This window comes from Ceratotherium simum, chromosome 3 (genome assembly GCF_057802395.1).
Source record: "Ceratotherium simum simum isolate JZ-2026a chromosome 3, ASM5780239v1, whole genome shotgun sequence".
In the NCBI taxonomy this organism is placed as follows: Eukaryota; Metazoa; Chordata; class Mammalia; order Perissodactyla; family Rhinocerotidae; genus Ceratotherium; species Ceratotherium simum.
In genome coordinates this window covers 81649819-81672772 of record NC_141902.1, presented here as the reverse complement: position 1 = coordinate 81672772, position 22954 = coordinate 81649819, and the positions used below count along the sequence as shown (strand labels likewise).

At 37.1% G+C, this 22954-nt stretch overlaps 1 protein-coding gene across 6 annotated transcripts in view; it reads right to left on the bottom strand.

The window, feature by feature from the left end:
* The window catches only part of TTC23 (tetratricopeptide repeat domain 23), a 95397-nt gene extending 72894 nt beyond the window's left edge, over positions 1 to 22503 (bottom strand). For 2 of the 6 annotated variants that reach the window (XM_087428880.1, XM_087428879.1), the window contains exons 1-2: positions 22079 to 22503; positions 4212 to 4411 (exon numbers count right to left, since the gene is read on the bottom strand). In XM_087428880.1, coding sequence (XP_087285006.1) covers positions 4212 to 4391 — 180 coding nt within the window. In that variant the 5' untranslated portion in view covers positions 4392 to 4411; positions 22079 to 22503. Of the gene's footprint in view, positions 1 to 4211; positions 4412 to 10330; positions 10375 to 22078 lie in introns of all 6 variants that reach the window. The other 4 variants (XM_087428878.1, XM_087428877.1, XM_087428876.1 and 1 more) reach the window with 4 other exon arrangements.
* Positions 22504 to 22954: the final 451 nt, after the last annotated feature.

Here is a 22954-nt window from a genome sequence, read left to right as displayed (position 1 = left end):
TCAGGTCTCCCAGATCATAGCCTTGGTCCTTGCAAGCTGCATCACGGACCAGGGGACAGAGAGAGCCCTCCCTCTACTTTCTTATTTGCTAGAATGCATAGTCCAGATAACCCTTTTGGCTTTCCAATCTTTGTCCTGCCAGTTCCGGTAGTTTTACCCAACAGGCATGGGTAGGGGGTACACAGAAGAGAAGTATGAGTAGGCAGACAATTTCAGAACTGGGATGAACCTTAGAAATCATCTAATCTGATTTTGTCAATTTAAAGAAGAAATGTAAGGCCAGAGAGGTGAGATGATTTACCACAGAGTGGTAGAGTCAGAACTCACAGTCAAGCTCCTCGTTGCAAAGTCCAGAGCTCTTTCCATAACATCATTCTTGAGCTCTTAATATTAAAATATGCAACTCTGATGATCAGTAAGTCTGGCCACATATATTTTAAAATGGGTATTTAATACCCAGATTGTGGTGTCTAAATACTATTCTCCACTAAGAAGAACCAGGATTCCTTGAATCCATAGCTGAAGCAGAGGAAGTACAAGATGAACCTGAAAAATCTTGTTGTGCTGGAAACTAAGGAAAGAATAATGGGGATGTATCAGGACTCAGGAGCCAGCCTGAAGTGGCTCCCAGTGGCAAATATAGGACAATTCAAGCTTTGATGATTATAATGGATTGTAACATATTTGAAAAATAGGATTTCCTGAACCCATACTGATATAAACAAGTGAACAATAAAGTGTGAAGAAGGAAAAGCTCTTCCTTATAAAAGAATGCCAACAAATAAATTTTGAAAGAATCCCAAAGTCAGAGAATCGTCATTTGACAAACATCATAGTAATAACTAATTCAGGTGAGAATCATCAATGGATGCTAAAACTAGGAGGTGAAGTTTTAATGAGGAATAGGATATATTTAAATCTCAGTGAATCTCCCCACAAAATATTTATTAATTACAAAGGGAAGAACAGTCACTCTACAGTGAAGAAACCTGCCAGACAGCACCTTAACCAAGTGATCAAAGTTAGCATCATAGTAACAAGACAAGAAGATATCATATGACTCCTGATATGATGCACTGAGAAGAGCCCTACGGTCATGTCTGCGGGATTCCTGCCCAAAATGCATAACCTGAATCTAATCATGAAGAAATGCATGACAAATTCAAATTGGGAAATAGTCTACAAAATAATTGGAGTTACTTGTTATAGACTGAATGTTTGTGACCACCTGCAAATTCACATGTTGAAGCCCTAACCTCCATTGTGGCATTCGGAGATAGGGCCTCTAAGGAAGTAACTGAGGTTAAATGAGGTCATAAATGTGGGGCACTGATCCAATAGGATTAGTGTCCTTATAAGAAGAGACACCTTTTTCTCCTCCTTCCCCCACATCCACAAAGAAGAGGCCATGTGAGGACACACCTAGAAGGTGGTGGTCTGCAACCCAAGGGGAGAGCTCTCACCAGACACCAACCCTGCTGGCACCTTGACCTTGGACTTCCAGCCTCCAGAATTGTGAGAAATACATTTCTGTTGTTTAAGCCACCCTGTCTGTGGTTTTTATTACAGCAGCCTGAGCTGACTAATACAGTACTTTTCAAAAATATCAAGATTATGAAAGACCAAGACAGGCTAAGGAACTGTTCTAGTAGATTAAAGGAGACTAAAGAGACATGGCAACTATATTCAACATGAATTCATGGATTGCACCATGGATCTGTCTGATTTTTTCTTTCTGTACATGACATTATTGAGATAATTGGAGAAATGTTGATAAGGTTTGTAGATTAGATAATAGTATCATACCAATATTAATTTCCCAATTTCAATCATTGTACTGTGGTGTTGTAGGAGAATATCCTTTATTCTTAGGAAATATATGCTGAAGTATTTAGGGGTAAAGAACTATAATGTCTGTAACTTACTCTCAGATGGTTCAGAAAAACAATGACAGAGAGAGAAAGCAATAAAGTGAATGTTCACAATTCGTGCACCTTATAACTTTTCTGTAAGTCTGAAAGTATTTTAAAATAAAAAATTACCAAAAAATGGACATTTCAAAAAGCAAGTGTTAATATTTTCTTCAAAATACTTTTAAAGCTTCCCAGGGCACTTAACTTGAGACCTGCAAGGCCTTAACTGAACCGACTGCCTCTCCAACTGCATTTGACGTCAGCCCACATCTTCCTCTCTTCTTTTCAAACACATCACGCTTGTGCCTACCTTACAGAATTTATGGGTACTGTTCCTTCTTGCTAGAACTCTTTTCCCTCAGCTCCTTCATGATGGCTCCTTCTCTTCTTCAGGTCTTAGCTCATATGTCACCACTTCACAGAGGACCTCCCAGACCACCCTACCCAAGATAGCCCCGCTCTATTTCCTCTCTAGCACTTAGCACAGTCTCTAGTTAGCCAGTTTATTTACAAGTCAATTGCCCCTCAGCTCCATGAGGGCATGCAACCTGGCTGTTCTGTTCACCACTGGATCCAGGGGTTCCTTATCTGAACTGCAGAACTCAGAAAAGGCTTTAGTATCATTCTAGACACACAGGTGAGAAGTTAACTCTTTACATACACTAAATGCCTTAGCGCATTAGGGCTTAATTCTTTTTTTTTTTTTAGGGCTTAATTCTTTTGCAGAACTCTGGTTGAGAAAGGCTGCCAGCTGAGGCCTACCTAGCACAGGGCCTGGCACACAGTAGGTACTAAATAAATATCTGTTGCATAATGAATAAGTAAACATTCAAAATGGAATTCAAACCTCCTCTCCATAATTCTGCTCTTCTTCCTGTATTCGTTGCAATGACAAAGGGCACAAGCAAGCCTCTAGTTACCCACGCTGGCTGAGACCTAAGTCAGGAATTGTACACATGCCGCTCTGGCTTGGTCTTGCCTCTCCATCTCCTGCATCTCCTCAGTCACCAGGTCCTACTGATTCACAATTCCAAATACCTGCCAAAAGATCTCAGCATCTCTACTGCCTCTGCCGTACTTCAGGCCCTCATAATTCCTTGCCAGGATTATTGCAGATATCCTCCGAACTGGCCCTCCTCCTGTTTTACTCCCTTCTCATCCTCCTCCATACAGCTTTCTGAGATCTGAGTGATTGTTCCAGAAACTGAAACTTGCTATGGCATTCTCCTGCTTATAATCCTGTGATAGTCTCCAGCACCTTGAGGAGAAAATCTAAACTCTTTTCCTGGGTGTTGAACACCCAGAGGGTGTTCCTGTCCATAATCCAACCTCATTTCCTGCCCTCTGTCACTAAAGCCTGCATCCCAGACAGCTCCTTGTAGTTCCCCAAACACACTGTGCACCCTTTGACCCTCAGTTCTTGCCCAACTGCTGCCTCTGCCCAGAACACTATTGTCCTCTCCCTTACCTGGCCAACTTTGAAGCACTGTTATCAGTACAGCCCAAGTAACTCCTCTCCCAAGAGTGGTGCCTTAACTGCTGTTGCTCCACCAACTCCAGGCTCATTGCCCACCCCACTTTCCCTCACTCCTCGTGTTTTGTGTCTATATCACCAGAGCTTGTGTCTGTCACAGGACTTATTATACTAACTACCATTATCTGTCCTGCTGTCTGTCTTCCCAACCAAACTATGAGTCCCTCCAAGGCAGAGGCTGTAGCTTTGCCATCTGTGCCCCCAGCACCTGGCACATATGAGGTATATAGTAGATATTTGTTAAATAATGACTGGATGATCAGGACTGGACACATAAGAGGGGGTAGAGAAATACACATTGAATAAATGGGTGAATGAGTAAAACTTGAGGAGAGAATGGGAAAGAAGTGTGCAGAGAACAAGAAGATTAAGAACATAAGAAATCTAAGCAACGAGAGAAGAAGCTTCATCTGCTTTGTGTTGTCTTCCAGTGCTTAGCCCTGGTACACAGGAGGAGCTCAATAAATATTTATTGGCTGATGGAAAATGACTGAGTAGGTCAAATCTACAACCAGTCAGTCTGGTATACACCCCAGAGGTCAGGGTAGTCTTGTTTGTTCATTTGTGCAGTCACTCAACAAACACAACATTGACTATGCCAACTGCTGGGCTTGGAGCCCTGAGGTGCTACACCGATTCATGCTGTGAAAAAGGCACTCTCTTATATACTCTCTTGTACCAAACTCCAGAGAGTGGGAATGTAACCTAGAATATCCTACTTTTCAATTACCAGAGTACAGGTGTAGAAAAGAAAGGCTCCTTACCTCCTGACTGCTGGAATAGGACTTCGCTTTCTCTTCACAGAGGCAGAGTTTCTCTCGAGGAGGCTGGAATAGTGCTGTCTGAGGCAGCTTGTTTTGGATCTTCTTTCCAGGCGTTATGCTGACAGCAGCAACAATTTCATCTAGGTGGTTGGATATGTGGGTTTCCTGTGATTCTTGCATATTTTTATATGCATTATCCTCTAATTTTTAAATAAGAAAATAAAGGTATTAAATAATTTCCATAGTTACTCTTAGAAATACATATTTTTTCCTAGAAACTGAGGCTAGAATCTAGGAAAATTTCAACACTATACTCATGACTTCTTTGAAATTAGTAGCAGTCTGTCCAAAAAGATCCTGGTGGCTAGTACTGGCTTCTTTGTAAAACTTTCAGGTTGATTTCCAGTTCCAACTAAACCAAACAGTCTTTGTTCATCAAAAAAAAAAAAAAAAAAAAAATATATATATATATATATATAAATACACACACATTTTACACATATATAAATATGTATATGTAAATATATAATATGCACAAATAAAATATATAATACGCAGATATAAAATATGTTTGTATACAATATACATATACATGTATATGTATAAATATACAGTAGAAATCAGCTGAGCCCAAACAACTCTCCAAGACCCCAGATTAGATCATCTGAACCCAACTGATCTTGAAGCAAGAAAAAAATGACTTGTTAAACTTTTACTTCCAGTCAAGATGGGGTAATATGGACCAGATTTATCCTCTTGCCTGAAATAACCAATCAACCAACCAACAAAACCAAAAAACAAACAAAAACACAACCCACAGACAAAAAAGTTATGAAACAATGGTTTTTAAGAGACAGAACATCAAGCCTGAGAGAGGAAAAAAATGAGACCCATGATTGCTTTGAGAAAGTTTCCAGGACATGCAGGGAGGGGGGACTCAGAAGTTACCCCATAGATATCTGAGTTGAGGAAATAGAGCTGAGGGTCTGGGGAGACCAAGGTGGCTAGAGTTCACAGGACATATTACTGGAGAGGATAGAGTGGCACAGAGAGGAATCCAGAGATTAGCAGAGGGTCTCCGTCAAGTATGGGGAGAGAATACTGATCAGCATAGGTATAAGAAAACTACTTGAGTCTGAGACTCCTCTAATAAGATTGAAAGGAACACCAAGGCTGGCAGTGTCTATTCCCACCAACCAGACTGGAAAAACTCATAATTCATGAGGCATAGGGTAAAGTACTCAGAAAAGTTTTGTCTCGGTAGTGGGGAATAATTAGCCCTAGACTGAGTACTGCTCAGATCTACCTAACAAATCATAAAAGTAAGACCTAAAAGGATAAAACTCTTTTCTAGTAACTTAACTGTACCAGAGGACAAAACTCAAGGATATTCATAGGAATACAAAAATAACCAGCACACAACAAGGTAAAAATCACTAAGTCTGACATCCAATCAAAGATTACCAGGCATGCAAAGAGGCAGGAAAACATGGCCCATAATGAGAATAACAATCAATCAAAATTGACCCAGAACTGACATAGATACTAAGTTAGAAGAGAAAAACAATCAAATAGTTATTATAATTGTATTCAATACATTTAAAAAGTTAAGTAGAGACATGGAAGATATAAAAAAGATCCAAATTAAACTTCTATATATGAAAATTATATGTGAGATGAAAAATACACTAGGTGAGATTAACGACTGATTAGATATTACATATTAAAAGATGAGTGAATGTGCAGATATAGCAATAGAAACCATCTAAAAAAAAATCAGTGAGCTGTGAAACAATTTCAAGTTGCCTAATATATACGTAATTTGAGTCCCTAAAGGAAAGCAGATTGTAGCAGGGACAGAAAAAATATTTGAAGAAATAATTGCTAAAATTTTCCCAAATTTGCAGAAAGGTAAAAATCCACAGAGATCTAAGTTCAATGAATAGTAAACACAAGAAACACAAAGAAAACTACACCAAGAGACACATTATTACCAAATTGCTCAAAACCATAATAAAGATAAAACCTTAAAAGTAGTCAGAAAAAAAAGACACAAGATAAAAATGTAAAGGTAAGGATGGCAGCAGATTTCTTGGAGGAAAAAAAAACACATGAGAAGAGAGTGAAGCAACATATTTAAAATATCGAAAGAAAAAAGTTGTCAAGCTAAAATTCTGTACCAGTGAAAATATCTTTGAAAAAACAAAACCTGAAAGAATTTATCACCAGCAGATTTGCACTCCAATGTTCTCAAAGGAATATTAAAGGAAGTCTTTCAGAAGGAAGGAAAATGATAACAAATGGAAATCTAGATCTATACAAAGGAATAAAGAGCAATGGAAATGATACTTATATGGGCAAATATGTAAGACTTTTCATATTATTCAAATCTCTTTAAAAGATAATCAACTGTTTAAACAAAAGAATAATAATGTACTGTGGGGCTTATAACATACGTATAAGTGAAATGTATGAAAACAGTAGCATAAAGGATAGAAGGGGAGGAATGGAATTGTGAAGTTCTTATATTGGATGTGGAGTGGTATAATGTTACTTGAAGATAGACTGAGATTAGTTAAAGATGTATATTATAAGCCCTACAGCAACCATTAAAATAACAAAATAAAGAGTTACAGGTAATAAGTCAACTAAGGAGATGAAAAGAGAGTCATAAAAATAATCCAATAGAAAACAGAAAAAAGAGGGAAAAGGGAACAAAACACAGACAGAATAAATAGAAAATAAATAGCAAGGTGATAGACTTAAAGCTAACTATAGCAATAATAACATTAAATATAAATGGTCTAGGGCCGGCCCCGTGGCCTAGCGGTTAAGCGCTCGCGCTCCGCTCCTGGCAGCCCGGGTTCGGATCCCGGGTGCGCACCGAGGCACCGCTTCTCCGGCCATGCTGAGGCCGCGTCCCACATACAGCAACTAGAAGGATGTGCAGCTATGACATACAACTATCTACTGGGGCTTTGGGGGGAAAAAATAAATAAAATCTTTAAAAAAAAAAATGGTCTAAACACTCCAATTAAGAGATAGTCACTGACAGATTGGATAAAAATGCAAAACCCAACTATATGTTGCCTACAAGAAATTCACTTTAAATAGGAAAGACAACTAGATTAAAAGTAAAAGGATGGAAAATATCCTAAAATTAGTCAAAAACAAACTTGGAGTGTCTATATTAATATCAAAGTAGATTATACAGTAAAGAATATTACCATCAAGAAGGTGGTTTCATAAAGTAAAGAGTCAATTAGCAAGAGGACATAACCATCCCAAGTGCTTACACACCTAATAACAGTTTCAAAATAAGACTCAAAATTGATGGAATTGCAAGGAGAAATAGACAAATCCTCAATTATAGTGAGAGATTTAAATACTTTGCTCTCAATAATTGATACATCAAGTAGGCAGAAAATTAGTAAAGGGTATATCATCATGAACTATATCATCAACCAATTTGATTTGACATTTACTAGAACACTCTACCCAAAAAGAGCAGAATACACATTCTTTCCAAGATACATGGACAATGACTAAGAGAGATTCTATTTGGGGTCATAAAACAAGTTTCAATAAATTTGTTAGGCTTCAAGTCATACAAAGTATAATCTCTGACTACAAAGGGATTAAATTGTAAATCAATAGCAGAAAGACGTCTAGAACATGTCCAAATACTTAGAAACTAAATAACAAACTTCTAAAAAGAACCGTGAGTCAAAGAAGAAATCAAAAAGGAAATTTCTAGGTGGTTTGAACTAAATGAATATAAAACTACAACATGTAAGAATTTGAGAATGTCACTAAAGCAGTTCTTATGGGGAAATTTATAACATTAAATGCCTATATTAGAAAAGTAGAAAGGCCGAAAATTCATGATTATGGCTTTTACCTTCAGCAACTAGAAAAAGAAGAGCAAATTAAACTCAAAGTAAACAGAAGAAAGGAATAAAATAAACAATAAAGCCAACCTCACAAATCAATGAAATAAAAATAGAAAAACAATAGAGAAAAATCAATGAAACCAAAATCTGGTTCTTTGAGACCAATAACATTGACAAATCTCTAACCTGACTAATCAGGAAAAAAGGAGAGAAGACACAAATCACCAATATCAGGAATCAGAAGGATGATATCACTACAGATTCTACAAATATTAAAAGGTCAATATGGGAATGTTGTGAACACCGTTTATGTCGATAAATTTGACAACTTAGATGAATGGACAAATTTCTTTAAAGACACAAAATACTAGAGCTTACTCAAGAAGAAATAGTTACCTGAATAGCCCTATATCTATTAGAGAAACTGAACTTGTACTTTAAAAACCTTACCAAAAAAACGAAAAATAAAACTCTAGGCCTAGATGGCTTCAGTGAATCCTACCAGATATTTAAGGAAGATATAATACCAATTCCATATAACCTCTTCCAGAAAATTAAAAAAGAGAATATTTTCTAACTCATTTTATGAGACCTTGATACCAAAACAAGACAAATACGCTTTAAGGAAAGAAAATCACAGATCAATATGCCTCAGAAACATAGATGCAAAAATTTAAAACAAAACTTTAGCAAATTAAACCCAGTAATATATAAAAGGGAAAATACACCATGACCAAGTAGAGTTCATCTCAGGAATGCAAGACTGGTTTAACATTCAAAAAGCAGTCAATGTAATTCATAACATTAATAAATGAAAAAAGAAAAACCATATGATCATCTTGATCAACACACAAAAAATATCTTGACAAAATCTAATATCCATTTCTGATAAAAAAATCTTAGAAAAGTAGCAATAGAATTGTATTTCCTCAACCTGATAAAGGGCATCTATGAAAAATCTACAGCTAACATTAGACCTTTTGGTGAAAGACTGAATGCTCTCCCCCTAAGATCAGAAACAAGACAAAGAAGTTCATGCCCAACACTTCGAATTAACATTTTACTAGGGATTCCAGCCAGTGCAATCAATCAAGAAAAAGAAATAAAAGGCAATCAAATCAGAAAGGAAGTAGTAAAACTGCCTTTATTCACAGACAGTATACCTCTATTATCATCTACTTAGGAAATTGGATGAAATATGCCAAAAAATCTCCTAAAATAAGTGAGTCTAACAAGGTTGCAGGATACAAGAGCACTATACAAAAATTATATTTCTATACATTAGCAGTGGGCAATCAAATTGAAATTAAAATACAATACTATGTGCAATAGCATCCAAAAATATGAAATAAGGAATAAATCTACCAAAAGATGAATATGACTTATATAGTTAAAACTATAAAACACAGCTAAGACAAATTAAGGAAGATCTAAATATATACCATATTCATGAGTTGAAAGACTCAACATTGTTTTTTGTTTTGTTTTATTTTTTGCTGAGGAAGATTTGCCCTGAGTTAACGTCTGTGGCCAATCTCCCTCTTTTTGCTTGACGAAGATTTGCCCTGAGCTAACATCTGTGCCAATCTTCCTTTATTTTGTATGTGGGTTGCCTCCACAGCATGGCTGCTGAGGAGTGGTATAGGTCTGTGTCTGGGAACCGAACCCAGGCCACCGAAGCAAAGCTCGCCAAACGTTAACCACAAGGCCACAGGGCCGGCCCCTAGATTCAACACTGGTAAGATGTCGACTCTCCCCAAATTGATCTACAGATTTAAAGCCAAGCCAATCCAAGTTCCTGCACAGTCTTTTTTTTTTTTTTTTTTTGGTAGAAATTGACAAACCGTTTCTAAAGTTCATACGAAAATGCAAAGTACCTAGAACACTCAAAACAACTTTATAAAAGAAGAACAAAGCTAGAGGACAAACATAATTTTTATTAGGATTTATTATAAAGCTACAGTAACCAAGGCTGTTTGGTATTGCTGTCAAGATAGACAAATAGATCAATGGAACAGAATGGAGAGTCCAGAAGTGGGCCCCTGCATATATAAACAATTGATTGTTGACAAAACTGCAAAAGCAATTCATTGGAGAAAGAATAGTCTGTTTAACAAATGGTGTTAGAACAATTGGATATTCACATGTAAAAATAAAACAAAACAAAAATCGTTTTATCCATGCCTCACACCATATACAAGAATTAATTCAAAATGGAACACAGACCTCTATAAGAAAATCTTCGTGACTCTGGATTAGGCAAAGATTTCCTAGATAAGACACAAAAAAGAATCATAAAAAGAACAAAATGACAAATTGGACTTCATCAAAATTAAAAATTTCTGCTCTTCACAAGAAACTGTGAAGAGAATGAAAAGACAAGCCACAGGCTGGGAGAAAATACTTGCAAAACATGTTTCTAATAAAGAACTTTCAAAAGTCAATAATAAGAAAACAAACAGCTCACTATAAAAATGGGCAAAATATTTGAACAGACATGTCATCAAAGAAGCTATATTAAAGACAAATAGGCATACGAAAAGAACATCATTCTTCATTAGGGAAATGCAAGTCAAAACCACAATAAGATATCATTCATACCAATTAGAATAACTAAAATTAAAAAAAACTGACTGTACTAAGTATTGGTGGGGAGGAGGAAAACTTGGACTCTCATACACTGTTGATGGGAATGTAAAATGTACAACCACCTTGGCAAACAGTTTGGCAGTTTCTTAATAAGTTAAACATACACCTGCCACATGATCCACCCATTTCACTCCTAGGTATTTACACAAAAGAAATGAAAGCATATGTCTGTACAAAGAATTACACACAAATGTTCACAGGAATTTTATTTTTAATAGCCAAAAACTAGAAACAACCCAAATGTCCATCAATAGGCAAATGGATTAAAAAAATGTGGTATAGCTATATAATGAAATACTATTCAGCAATAAAAAGGAACAAATATGCTGTCATACGAATGAAATTCAAAATAGTTATGCTAAGTGAGAGAAGCCAGACAAAAGAGAGTACATACTGTATGATTCCATTTATATAAAATTCTAGGAAATGCAAACCAATGTGGAGTGACCAGATCAGTGGTTGTCTCAAAGTGGGGCTTGGGGAAGTGTCTGAGCAAGGAGAAGGAGAAGATTCGGGGAGGAGTAGGATGGAGAGATTACAAACCAGCATGAGGAAATTTTGGGGGGTGATGGATATGTTCATTGTCTTGATTGTGGTGGTAGTTTCATGGGTTCTATACATACGTCAAAATTTATCAGATTGTGTACTTTTATGACAATTAATAAAGCTGTTTTCAAAAACCATATATATCTATCAGCCTTTCAGAGATCCCTCCCCATTCACCCCACTCCCCACGTGGATACTTTAAACTACAATTTTATTATTTACTACAGGTAACATTTTAAATTTCACTCTATTGTCATTCACTTATTTATTCATTTAGCAAAATTTATTGAATCCCTACTATAAGCAATGCACTAGACTAATGCACTATGTAGAAAACAGTAACTCCAAGAAACTTAAAATCTAGCAGGAAAAAAGATCAGGTACACAATTACCACAACACTGGGTGGTACAAGCGCTGGAAGAGTGGGAAGTGGTAAGACTCCAGAAATGGGAACTATTACTGTTGAAGCAACTCAGCTTGTTTGGTTGCAAAAATTTCAGAGAGCAAGGATAGAGAAGGAAAGCATCTCAAGTAGAGTGAATAATAAGCAAAAGCTCAGAAGTGGAAAGTGAAATGGGCATATGACTGACTGCTGGTGGTTCACTTTGGCTGGTATGTGTGGCGGACACGGACATAGAACAGAATTTTCCAGACCAACTTCTGTAGTATGTTAGAGCCACAAGACATTAAAGCTTAATCTATAAGGGAAGGTTATTGACGAAGATGATCAACTAAGTTGGTAAACACAAATAATAGTTCCACAAAAGGAGGGCTCTATGATCAAGTAAATAGATAAACATGGACAGGGCTGGGCCAGTGGCGCAAGCGGCTAAATGCGCGTGCTCCACTTTGGCGGCCCTGGGTTCCCGGGGTTCTGATCCTGGGCACGCATTGATGCACCGCTTGTCAGGCCACGCTGTGGCGGCGTCCCTTATAAAGTGGAAGAAGATGGGTATGGATGTTAGCTCAGGGCCAATCTTCCTCAGCAAAAAAAAAGAGGATTGGCATTGGATGTTAGCTCAGGGCTGATCTTCCTCACCAAAAAAATAAACAAACAGATAAACATGGACAAGTTTCTTTACCTCAGGTCTTCTTAAAGGCTTTAATGTGGTATAATTTCTTGTGAATATACTGCAGAGGGGTATAGTATGCAGCAATTTCCCAAACTTTTTTAACCGTGAAATGCTCTTTTTCTGGAGTACCTATTAAATCTTATGCAATTGATATTTTTTCGAGCATTGTTCGGGAGACCCTGAGGTACAGGAAAAGTGGAAGGCTGGAGGCAGGTTTAGAAGACATTGATTTCAGGATAGGAATTTTATTGACTTTATTTGGCAGGTGGTAGTGAGCCCCTGAAGGTTTTTATCAGGAAAGAGAAAAAAAAATGCTCCTATGAGACTGATCTGTAATTAGCAAATAACTATATCACAATGGAAACCACAGGTGGCAAAGTGGCCACTGATTTTCAAACTTTAGATATTCGGGTACCACCTTGATGATTTTTACCATATCTATATTCTGCCTGAAATATTGTTAACTTTTTCTTCAAATCCTCACACTTTTTAAAAACTCAAATACTTACTTCAGCCACACCCTAATAAATAATAAGTGACATTATGGGTTTGATGCTATATTTCCCCTAATACACTTTAAAATAAAAACATAGGTATTAAGATTTAAAAAGTTTGTGTTCCACCTAACATCACATTAGGCATCACCAAATGTGTACCTTGGGAAATTTTAAATTTGAGCAATGTCTCATGACCATTTTTAACCATGACCCATCACCCAAGAAGATTTCATCAAGTTTTACTTTCTATAGTTTACATTCTAACAAAGTAGGCATTTTACTTAAAAATAAAATTAGAATATTCTATGTGTTTCTTAAAACTTTCTCCAAGAAATTTTTTTTTTTTTTTGATGAGGAAGATCAGCCCTGAGCTAACATCCATGCCAATCCTCCTCTTTTTGCTGAGGAAGACCGGCCCTGGGCTAACATCTGTGCCCATCTTCCTCCACTTTATATGGGATGCCGCCACAGCATGGCCTGACAAGTGGTGCGTTGGTGTGTGCCCAGGATCTGAACCCTGGCTGCCAGCAGCGGAGTGCGCGCACTTAACTGCTATGCCACGGGCCAGCCCCATCTCCAAGAAATTTTGATATCTCTTCAGTATATATGGTCCTGAAGCCACCCTCTTACCACCAGTTGAAAAAAATCAGAGTATGTTACTGCAATTGTACAGAATGAATTCAGATGCACAGTAGCAGTGGGAAGGGAAGGGAAGAGACGGATGAGGGGAATTCCTGAAAGATGTAATTATTGTAACTTGAGAGCTGCTTGGATGTAAAATCAAAGAAAGGGGACAATCAAGACTGACTTCATATTTTCATCCTGAGACTCTAGAATAGGGGTTGGCACACTATGGCTATGGGCCAAATCTTGCTCATTGTTTTTGTAAATAAAATTTTATTGGAACACAGCCCTGTTCATTCATTTACATGTTGTTTATGGTTGCTTTTGCATTACAACAGCAGAGATGAGTGCTATGACAGAAACCCTAAGGCCCTCAAAGCCTAAAATATTTACTATCTGGCCCTTTACAGAAAAGTTTACCAACCCCTAAAAACGGTGACGCCATGAACAGAAGTAGTGAGATAAAGGGGGATGGTCATTTTGATAAGACAATCAATTTGGTCTCAACCAGACTGGATTTGAGGTTGTGGGAGAAAGTTGATATAATAATGTCCAATTTTGAAGTTAGAAACACACCGCTAGTTCTGAGTGACATCTTTTAAAAAGTAATTGGTTTTCCTTTCCTTTTCAAAAAATTTGTAACTTATTCCATGCCTACTTCCAAATAGGATTTGAAATGGCTAGAGGCCAGTGTTGAAGCAGTTAGACTGGATATAGTTACCAAGGTCAAGTGTGTCCACTCCTTAATAATCCAAAACAGAGCTTTACATTTTCACCAAGAAGGAAGAAAGCAGAAACTTTTCTTTTCTTCATAAAGCAATATAGAATGAAAATATGAAACAGAGAAGGAAGGAACTAGTGTAAGGTCAGGCTATGAGAAAGACAGAGCGGCTGATCTATAGGTGAACCTCTCATTCCTAGGTAGCCCTTCAAAACATGAAAGGCCAATCCTTCAGGTTCAGCATCTAAGCTTTACCCAAACCCTCCTGTACGGAGCCTCAGTACTATCTCAGATTCCAAGATGCTGGCAGACTTTTTTTATAATTAACTCTTGCCTTAAGCTCCCTCATCTACTCACCCCATTGGCTGATGAAGACGACCACTTCAATAGGTGCTGTGGTCTAGAGAAAGAGCAGTAGATTGGGATGAGGAATTTGAGATTTAAGAACCCGTGCTGTCCCAACTACCCATGTGATGTTGGCAATACCAACAACCGATATTTGCACAACACTTGATACTTTCACATATGTTATCTCATGTGGCCCTTACCACAGCCATGTGAGGTACAGAGACAGGTATGATTATTTGTATTTTATAAATGAGGACAATGAAGCTGAAAGAAGCTAAAGTACTTACCCAACGTCACATGGCCAGAATCAGGACCCTGGTCTTCTAATAATTTGGTGGTTTCCCACCACGTCATCCTGCCTTTCATTGACCACAGTCTATAGCAGTAGGAAGCAAATGCTTTTACTTTAGAAACCTAAGACTGCATTTTTAAAGTGATCATATATTTTTGTAATCAGGAAATGCAACATCATCAGCAGACTTAACCACATTTTCTTATCTTCTATTTAGGGGAGGCAGAGATGAAATTTTAAAAGCTACATAAGTAATATGTCCTGCAGTATTTGCTATTCTGGGCCTCTGAACCTAATGTTAAACTTTGAAAATGGTTTTTTTTTTCCTTTTTTTAGTTTTTGACTTAACCGTAAAAAGTGGTTTGTCTCGTGCCACCTCTTAATATTGGATCCTTAAAACACAGGTCATAATCTGAGTGCTCACAGGTTGGATCTAACCTTCTCTCTTTTTTTCCTTTTTTCTTTCTGGCCAGTTAAAAAAATTGAGCCATTATTTTAAAGTAGGAGTTTCACACAAAGATCTAGATTTCTGCATTTCTGGCTTCTCTGAAAACTCAGAACATCTGTCAACACTGAGCCCCCGTCACACAATCAGCCAGAGGGGAGTGGCAGCTGCCCCTGGACAGGGTGCACTTTCCAGTTTTCCATTTGCCACCACTCCCTACTGGCTCCTGGACATGGAAGTAGCAAAGTAGCTGCCATTTGTCATTGCTCTATGTTGTTGTTTTTCTTATTGTAAAAGAATATGTCTCTGTATTCATTCATCTCTTTCAAAGTGAAAGGCTGATGTAAAGGGATGTGATTTTCCTGGCCCATGCCACTTGCTACTCATTTCCTAAATTTAATCTAATCTAAAACATCATTGATTATAAGACACACCAGTATTTTATAACCACTAAGAAAGAAACAACACTGCCATTAAATTATGACATCCCATCAATTGTAACATACATTCCAATTTCAGAGATGTTTAAGGCAAAAGAAATGTGCATCTTTGAATCAATGAAATGAGGCATGGTACCCGTCTGCCTTCTGAAAGCATTTGAATCAGTACCTTTGCTTTAAATATGTGTCTGTTTCAATGTGTGTGGCATCATAAAGTAACACCTTTAGCACAAAGACACACTCTTCAGTTCACTCACTTTGAGTTACACACTTATCATCAGCCACATTTCTTTTCTTCATAACAGCCATAGCTGGGGTTTAAATTTTCATTAGAAATCAGCCCAGACCCCAGGCACCACCCTCTCCCTGCCAGCCTTGGGTTCAGCTTCCCAGGACTCTCAATCAGTGCCTACAACTGCCAGTCAGACATACCCAATCAATTGGTGCTATTCCTTCTGCCAGACCTGCCCAGTAGAATGCTGAAGCACATGATCAGCCCCAGTTCAAAGTGAAAGGAAGAAGAGGTCTAAAGTGGGATCTCAGTCTTCCATTTCCAAGAAGTGATGTTCAAAAATTAAATAACTGGTATAGTAGGAGGACCAACCAATCTGTATAGATGGCAACTATGACGGAGTTGGGTTCTGAAGGTCCTCTGCTGTTCCAGGTGTTAACTTTTGGGTGCTGACTTGTGGGGAGCTGTAGGGAGGCTTGAGGGAGGGGCAGGACCCCTCAGGGTACTGGCTCCTAGGAAATAACAACCATTATGACTGTATGAGTGTGTACTAGTTAAAAAACAACCTTGCCCATGTGTAAGCTGAAGCATCAAAAAGCTGTGAAATGGAAAAACATCCTAGAAAGACTGAAAATACCAAAACTGAAAAAAGAAAGAAATAGAAAATCTGAACAGAACTATAACAAGAAATAAAATTAATAATTAAAAATACTTACACAAAGTTAAGCCCAGGCCCATTTGGCTTTAGTGGTGAATTCTACTAAACCTTTCAAGAAAAATAATATGTATCTTTTGAAAACTCTATCAGAAAAAAGAGGAGGAAACCCTTTCCAACTCATTCGATGAGGCCAGTATTATCTTGTTACCAAATGCAGATAAAGACAACAAGAAAAGAAAACAACAAACCAATAGCTTTGATGAATAGGAGACAAAAAATCCTCAACAAAATATTAGCAAACAAAATCTAGCAACATATCAAAAGGATTATATACTATGACCAAGGAAGATTTATCCCAAGAATGTAAGGTTGGTTTAACATCTGAAATCATTAATATAATATACCATATTAATAGAATAAAGGACAAAAACCACATGATAATGTTGATAGATGCAGAAAAAACATTTGGCAAAATCCAACACCCACTAATGATAAAAACTTCTTCAATCTCATAAAGGGCTGTTAAAAACTTGATTTTAAAAAACCTAAGGATAACATCACACTAAATGGTGAACATTTGAATGCTTTTCGCCTAAGATTGGAAACAAGGCAAGGATATTTGCTCTCAACACTTGTATTCAAGATTGACATGGATGTTCTAGCTAGTGCAATAAGGCAAGAAAAAGAAATAAAAGGTATACAGATTAGAGAGGAAGAAATAAAACTCTTATCAGATGACATAATCCTACATATAGAAAATCCTAAGGGATCCACACAGAAAAGCAAAACAAAAACACTTTGTCCTACTAGAACTACTAAACAATTTCAGCAAGGTCATAGGATACAAAATGAAGAAAAATTGTATTTCTATCAAGCTGAAAATAAAATTAAGAAAACATTTCCTTTCACAATAGCAGCAAAAAGAATAAAATACTTAGGAATAATTTTAACAAAAGAAGTACAAGACTTTTACACTGAAAAACATTACCAAAAGAAATCAAAGAGGATCTAAATAAATGGAGAGACATTCCATGTTCATGGATTATAAGCCTTAATATTACTAAGACAGCAATACTCCCCAAGTTGATGCACAGATTTAATGTAATCCCTATCAAAATCCCAGCTGCCTTTTTTTTTTTTCTTTTTTGGCAGTATTTGACCTTAAATACATATGGAAATGCAAGAGACCTAGAATAGCTAAAAAAATCTTGAAAAAGAACAAAGTTGGAGGACTGGCACTTCCTATTTTTAAAATTTACTACCAAGCTACAGTAATCAAAACAGATATTGTTTTGATATTGGCATAAGGATTGACATAGAGCTCAATGGAATAGAATTGAGAATCCAGAAATAAACCCTTACATTTATGGTCAATTATTTTTGACAAGAGTGTCAAGATAATTCAGTTGGGAACAAACAGTCCTTTCAATAAATGGTGCTGGAACAAATAGATAGGCACATGCAAAAGAATGAAGGTGGAATCTTACCTCTCACCATATACAAAAACTAACTCCGACTGGATCAAAGACTTAAAAATAAGAGCTAAAACTATAAAACTCTTACAAAACATAGGACTATGTATGAGCCTGGGTTAGGCAAAGATTTCTTAGATACAGTATCAAAGGCACAAGTGAGAAAAGGAAAAAATAGATAAATTGGACTTCATCAAAATTAAAAACTCTTGTTGCTCTAAAAGACACCATTATAGAAGCCAAAAGACAACCTACAAAATGGGGCAAAATATTTTGCAGATATATCATTTATCTGATAAAGGACTTTTATCCAGAATATATAAATAACACTTACAGCTCAATAATAAGACAACAAATAACCTAATTAAAAAATAGGCAAAAGATTTGAATAGATATTTTACAAAAGAAGATACATGACGGCCAATAAGCACATGACCAGATGCTCAACATCATTAGTTGTTAGGAAAATACAAATCAAAACTATAATGAGAACCACTACATACCCACCAGAGTGACTACAATCAAAAAGACAGATGTTAAGAAGTATTGGTGAGGATGTGGAGAAATTAGAACCCTTATACAACACTGGTGGAATGTAAAATCCTGCATTCACTTTAGAAAGCAGTTGAGTAATTCCTTAAAAAGTTAAACACAGAGTTACTGTATAACTCAGCAATTCCATTCCTAGTTCTCATTCCAACAGAACTGAAAACACGTTTACACAAAAACTTATACACATCTTCATAGTAGCATTGTTTACAATACTGAAAGCAATCTAAATGTCCATCAACTAGTGAATGAATAAACAAAATGTGGTAGTCTGGGGCCGGCCCCGTGGCTTAGCGGTTAAGTGTGCGTGCTCCACTGCTGGCGGCCGGGGGTTCGGATCCCGGGCGCGCACCGACGCACCACTTCTCTGGCCATGCTGAGGCCACGTCCCACATACAGCAACTAGAAGGATGTGCAACTGTGACATACAACTATCTACTGGGGCTTTGGGGGAAAAATAAATAAATAAATATTTTTTAAAAAAAATGTGGTAGTCTGTCCAATGGAATATTATTGGGCAATAAAAAGGAATGAAGTACTGATACATACCACAATATGGATAAACCTCAAAAATATTATGCTAAGTGAATGAAGCCAGATGCAAAATACCACATATGGTATGATTCCATTTAAAGTAAATGCCCAGAAAAGGCAAATCTATAGAGACAGAAAGTTTATTAGTGTTTGCCTGGGCTAGGGGTAGGAGTGCAGAGTGCCTGCACATGGGCGTGAAGTATCCTTTTAGGGTGATAGAAATTTTCTAAAACTGGAATGTGGTGATAGTTACACAACTTGTAAATTTTCTAAAAAATCATTGAGTTATATCCTTAAAATGCGTGAATTTTGTGGTATGTAAATTATACCTCACTAAAACTGTTAAAAAATAGCTATGAAACCACAATGCAGTTTTATGTGTAATTCTAGCTTTTATACATCTTATGACTGCAAGACTTTTATAAGTTAGGGCAGCCCTGATTCCTAAAGACAATGTGGCAGAGGCCCCCAAAATCTTGAAAACCAACCTTAAGTTAATATTCTGGCTCTACAAATAGAAGGGTCACATGGCATTAGCGCCTGGCACCTAGTAGGCCTCAATAAATGTTTACTGGATGAGCAATTAAACCATCTTTATAGTGTAATTTTCCCCCAAACGTCTCATCAACCTGATACATGAAACTCAGTTGACTAGGGTGTTTTTTTTTTAACTTAAGAAATCTTAAATAAATGAAATACCAATATCCCCAGGGGAAAGGCTGTTAAGAGTTGAGGTGGTCAGGATTGAAGAGGCTGTAATGAGGTAAGACACCGGCTCCTACACACTACAGACCCAAGGGTTTAGGAGGGGGGTTGGAGATGGGGGTGGGGAGTGAGAATGTCTGACCCACAGTCTCTCAGAGACCCAGGCTGACCAAGGTTTAACTATACATAAACAAGAGTCATAGTGGACTAACAGAGATTGGAAAACTGTGGATGCCATTGCCCAGAAGTGACACAAGTCACTTCTGCTAACATTTCATTTGCTCCCCTAACTGCAAAGAGGGCTAGGTATCCAGGGGAGTAAATGGAATTATTTGGTGAGCATTGCGATCTACCACATCAGGGAGCCTTGTTTCAGAGTTCTTTTCCACAGCCAGAGATTCCTCCTTCTCCATCTACCTAATTAAGAACCACTGATCAACAATTTAGGCTAGATGAGCTTCAGATTCTTTGAAGCAAGTTTTGAAGCTAGAGACACCCTGCTTGGTATCCCTGAATCACTTTGCTTTTTTGGGAGATGGTCCTGATTCACCTTTGTTTGCCCAACACTGAGGATAGTATCCGGCACATGGTAGCAGCTCACTGAGTGTATGGAACTGAGTTTTGTCTCAGGGAAACAGGTCAGGTGAAAGCCTACAGTCTGGGCAAGAACATCTTCCATCCTCCCATGGCATTCTTCCCTCATAAGGGTTTTTTGTTATTATTGTTGAAATTCCTTCAATTCAGTTAAATAGAACAAAGAAACACAATGAAATTCGGAGGGAAAAGGAGCAAGGACTGATGCGATGTGAACAACAATCACTTTTACTGTTTTAATTGCACCATAACACTGCCACATCTAATAAAATTTGTATTTGTAGTGCTAAACAAAAAAATAAGCTCAATGCTTTAAAAGAATAGAAAGAAATGCATCAAGATTGATGTTATTCAACTATGCGAAAGTAAAGTTATTAGGATAAAATGTCTTAAGAGGCTACTACCAATCTGTACTCCATTATTTGTAGTTATTAGTTATCACTATTTAGCCCCTTAGCTAGCTTCCAGTCTCTGCTCTTGGAGCCATCTCAAACTGCGTCAGTTTTATCTTTTTTAAATACTACTTGCATGAGGTCTCCCTCCTGTTCAAAACCCAGCACCAAACTCCTTAATTCTGGCAATTTTGACTTTTCATGTGACTTTTCATGCTTTTTTTTTAACCAAAGTCCCCAAATCAACCTTCTGCTGCAGTCAGAGCCAATTATTCTCTAGGCTGCACATATTTGCTAACAACTCACCCACTACCTGGGATGCCACTTCCCTTCTTTTCTATCTACTGAAACTTTGCCCATTGCTCAGGCCCAAATTGGGTCTGAACCCTGCTGTGAAGTTCTCTCTGAGTATTTCAGCTCACACTGATCTGAGCACCTGAAGCACGTATGATCTGTAACGGTCATGTATGCATTAAGAACTGTCCAAAAGTTTTCATTTAAATGTTTTGAGTCTCATTCTCCCAGTTAGAGTATGAGCTTCTTGAGAGACTGTATTTTATTATTTTATATCCACATACATGGATTAACAGAGGCCCCTTAAGAAATATTTATTGTATACCCACTATGGGTTAGGCCTTGTAGAGGTATACATGTGCCACTAGGTATTATATTTATTAATTGAATTAATGTTTGAAGAATCCTTAAGATGTTATATTTTGGAATTATATATTGGTCTGGATCCTAAAAAAATATTATGTTGCTATTTCAAATATAAGTTTTAATATATGTTATTCTTGTTTATCAATATTTTCCTTAACTTTTATATTTTAGTTTTAATGAAAATATCTTTTTGAAAATGTAAATGCAGGATTTCATTTTTGAAAATTTATCCTTACATTAATTACCTACTGATTCTGCTTCATATACCAATATTATGTTTCGCTTGGTCATTAGCAGATCTGTCCCTGGATCTCCTAATCTAAAAATATACACAAAATTTGGATCCAAAGATGATTCTAATTTTCTCTTATATCTTTTAATAGATGGATTGTCTATTATGCTAGGTATGATAATATGTAAACAAAAATATCCACCACTTGATAATTACAAATAACATTACTGTGTCCCTTTAAATGCATATTAAAGCAAGAACAAACCACAGCTTCTTAGAATATAAAATAATCTATAATTAATCTTATTACCTTGTTCCCTTTACCATTCAAAAATCCACTGCTAATCCAACAATAATGTTCTTCCAACTTCACCCTAAAAAGAAAAACACCCTCTGAAAACTCGTCTTCCTGCCACTCTTAGATTGTGCCCTTATTTTATCTCGTTTTCCTTTGACACTTACTCCTTTAAAACTAGCGAAAAATTGGAAAAGTTTCCTTAACTCTCATATCTCCGTGTCGTAAAATCCGTGTCAAAAATTTACCCTGTATGCTTGAGAAGTTCTCCGTTTCTTTTTCGAGCGAATTATACAGTTGTCTCGGCAGCCTGATTTGCCAGTATTGGTTCCCTTAGCAGTTTGGTGATTCTTTGTACAGATTGATAACTATGAAAAAGTCTCAAGTAGGGCAGTTCCAGACTAAATTAGAGCAGCCTTTTCCCGTAAAGCAACCTGGTACCTCACAAAACTCCGGGCAGAAGAATGAATGATAGAGCATGCACCAATAGGGAGTGGAGAAGAGTCTTTTGTAGAAGTTTGTAACCCAATCCTTGGGAGCCAGGGGTGGGAATTTTAAAATGGGGTTGTCTTTTCCTTGGAATTTTCTTAAAGTGGTATCGCTGCCTGTTGATGTTAAAGTTTGTCCAAGATCGCAAAATCACTAGCTTAAATTAGAGGATCCCCTCCGCCTTGTTTTGAGTGAGGCAAAATGTGAAAATTGACACTAGACAAATTTAGAGAATTTTTAAGAGTGGTCATAGGATACTATACTAACAGAATCACTTGGCTACTGTATGTCAGTTTCAGGGGGTGTAAGTTATTTTAGTATGATTCTTTTTTTGTGTGTATGAGGAAGATTAGCCCTGAGCTAACATCCCTTGCCAATCCTCCTCTTTTCACTGAGAAAGAC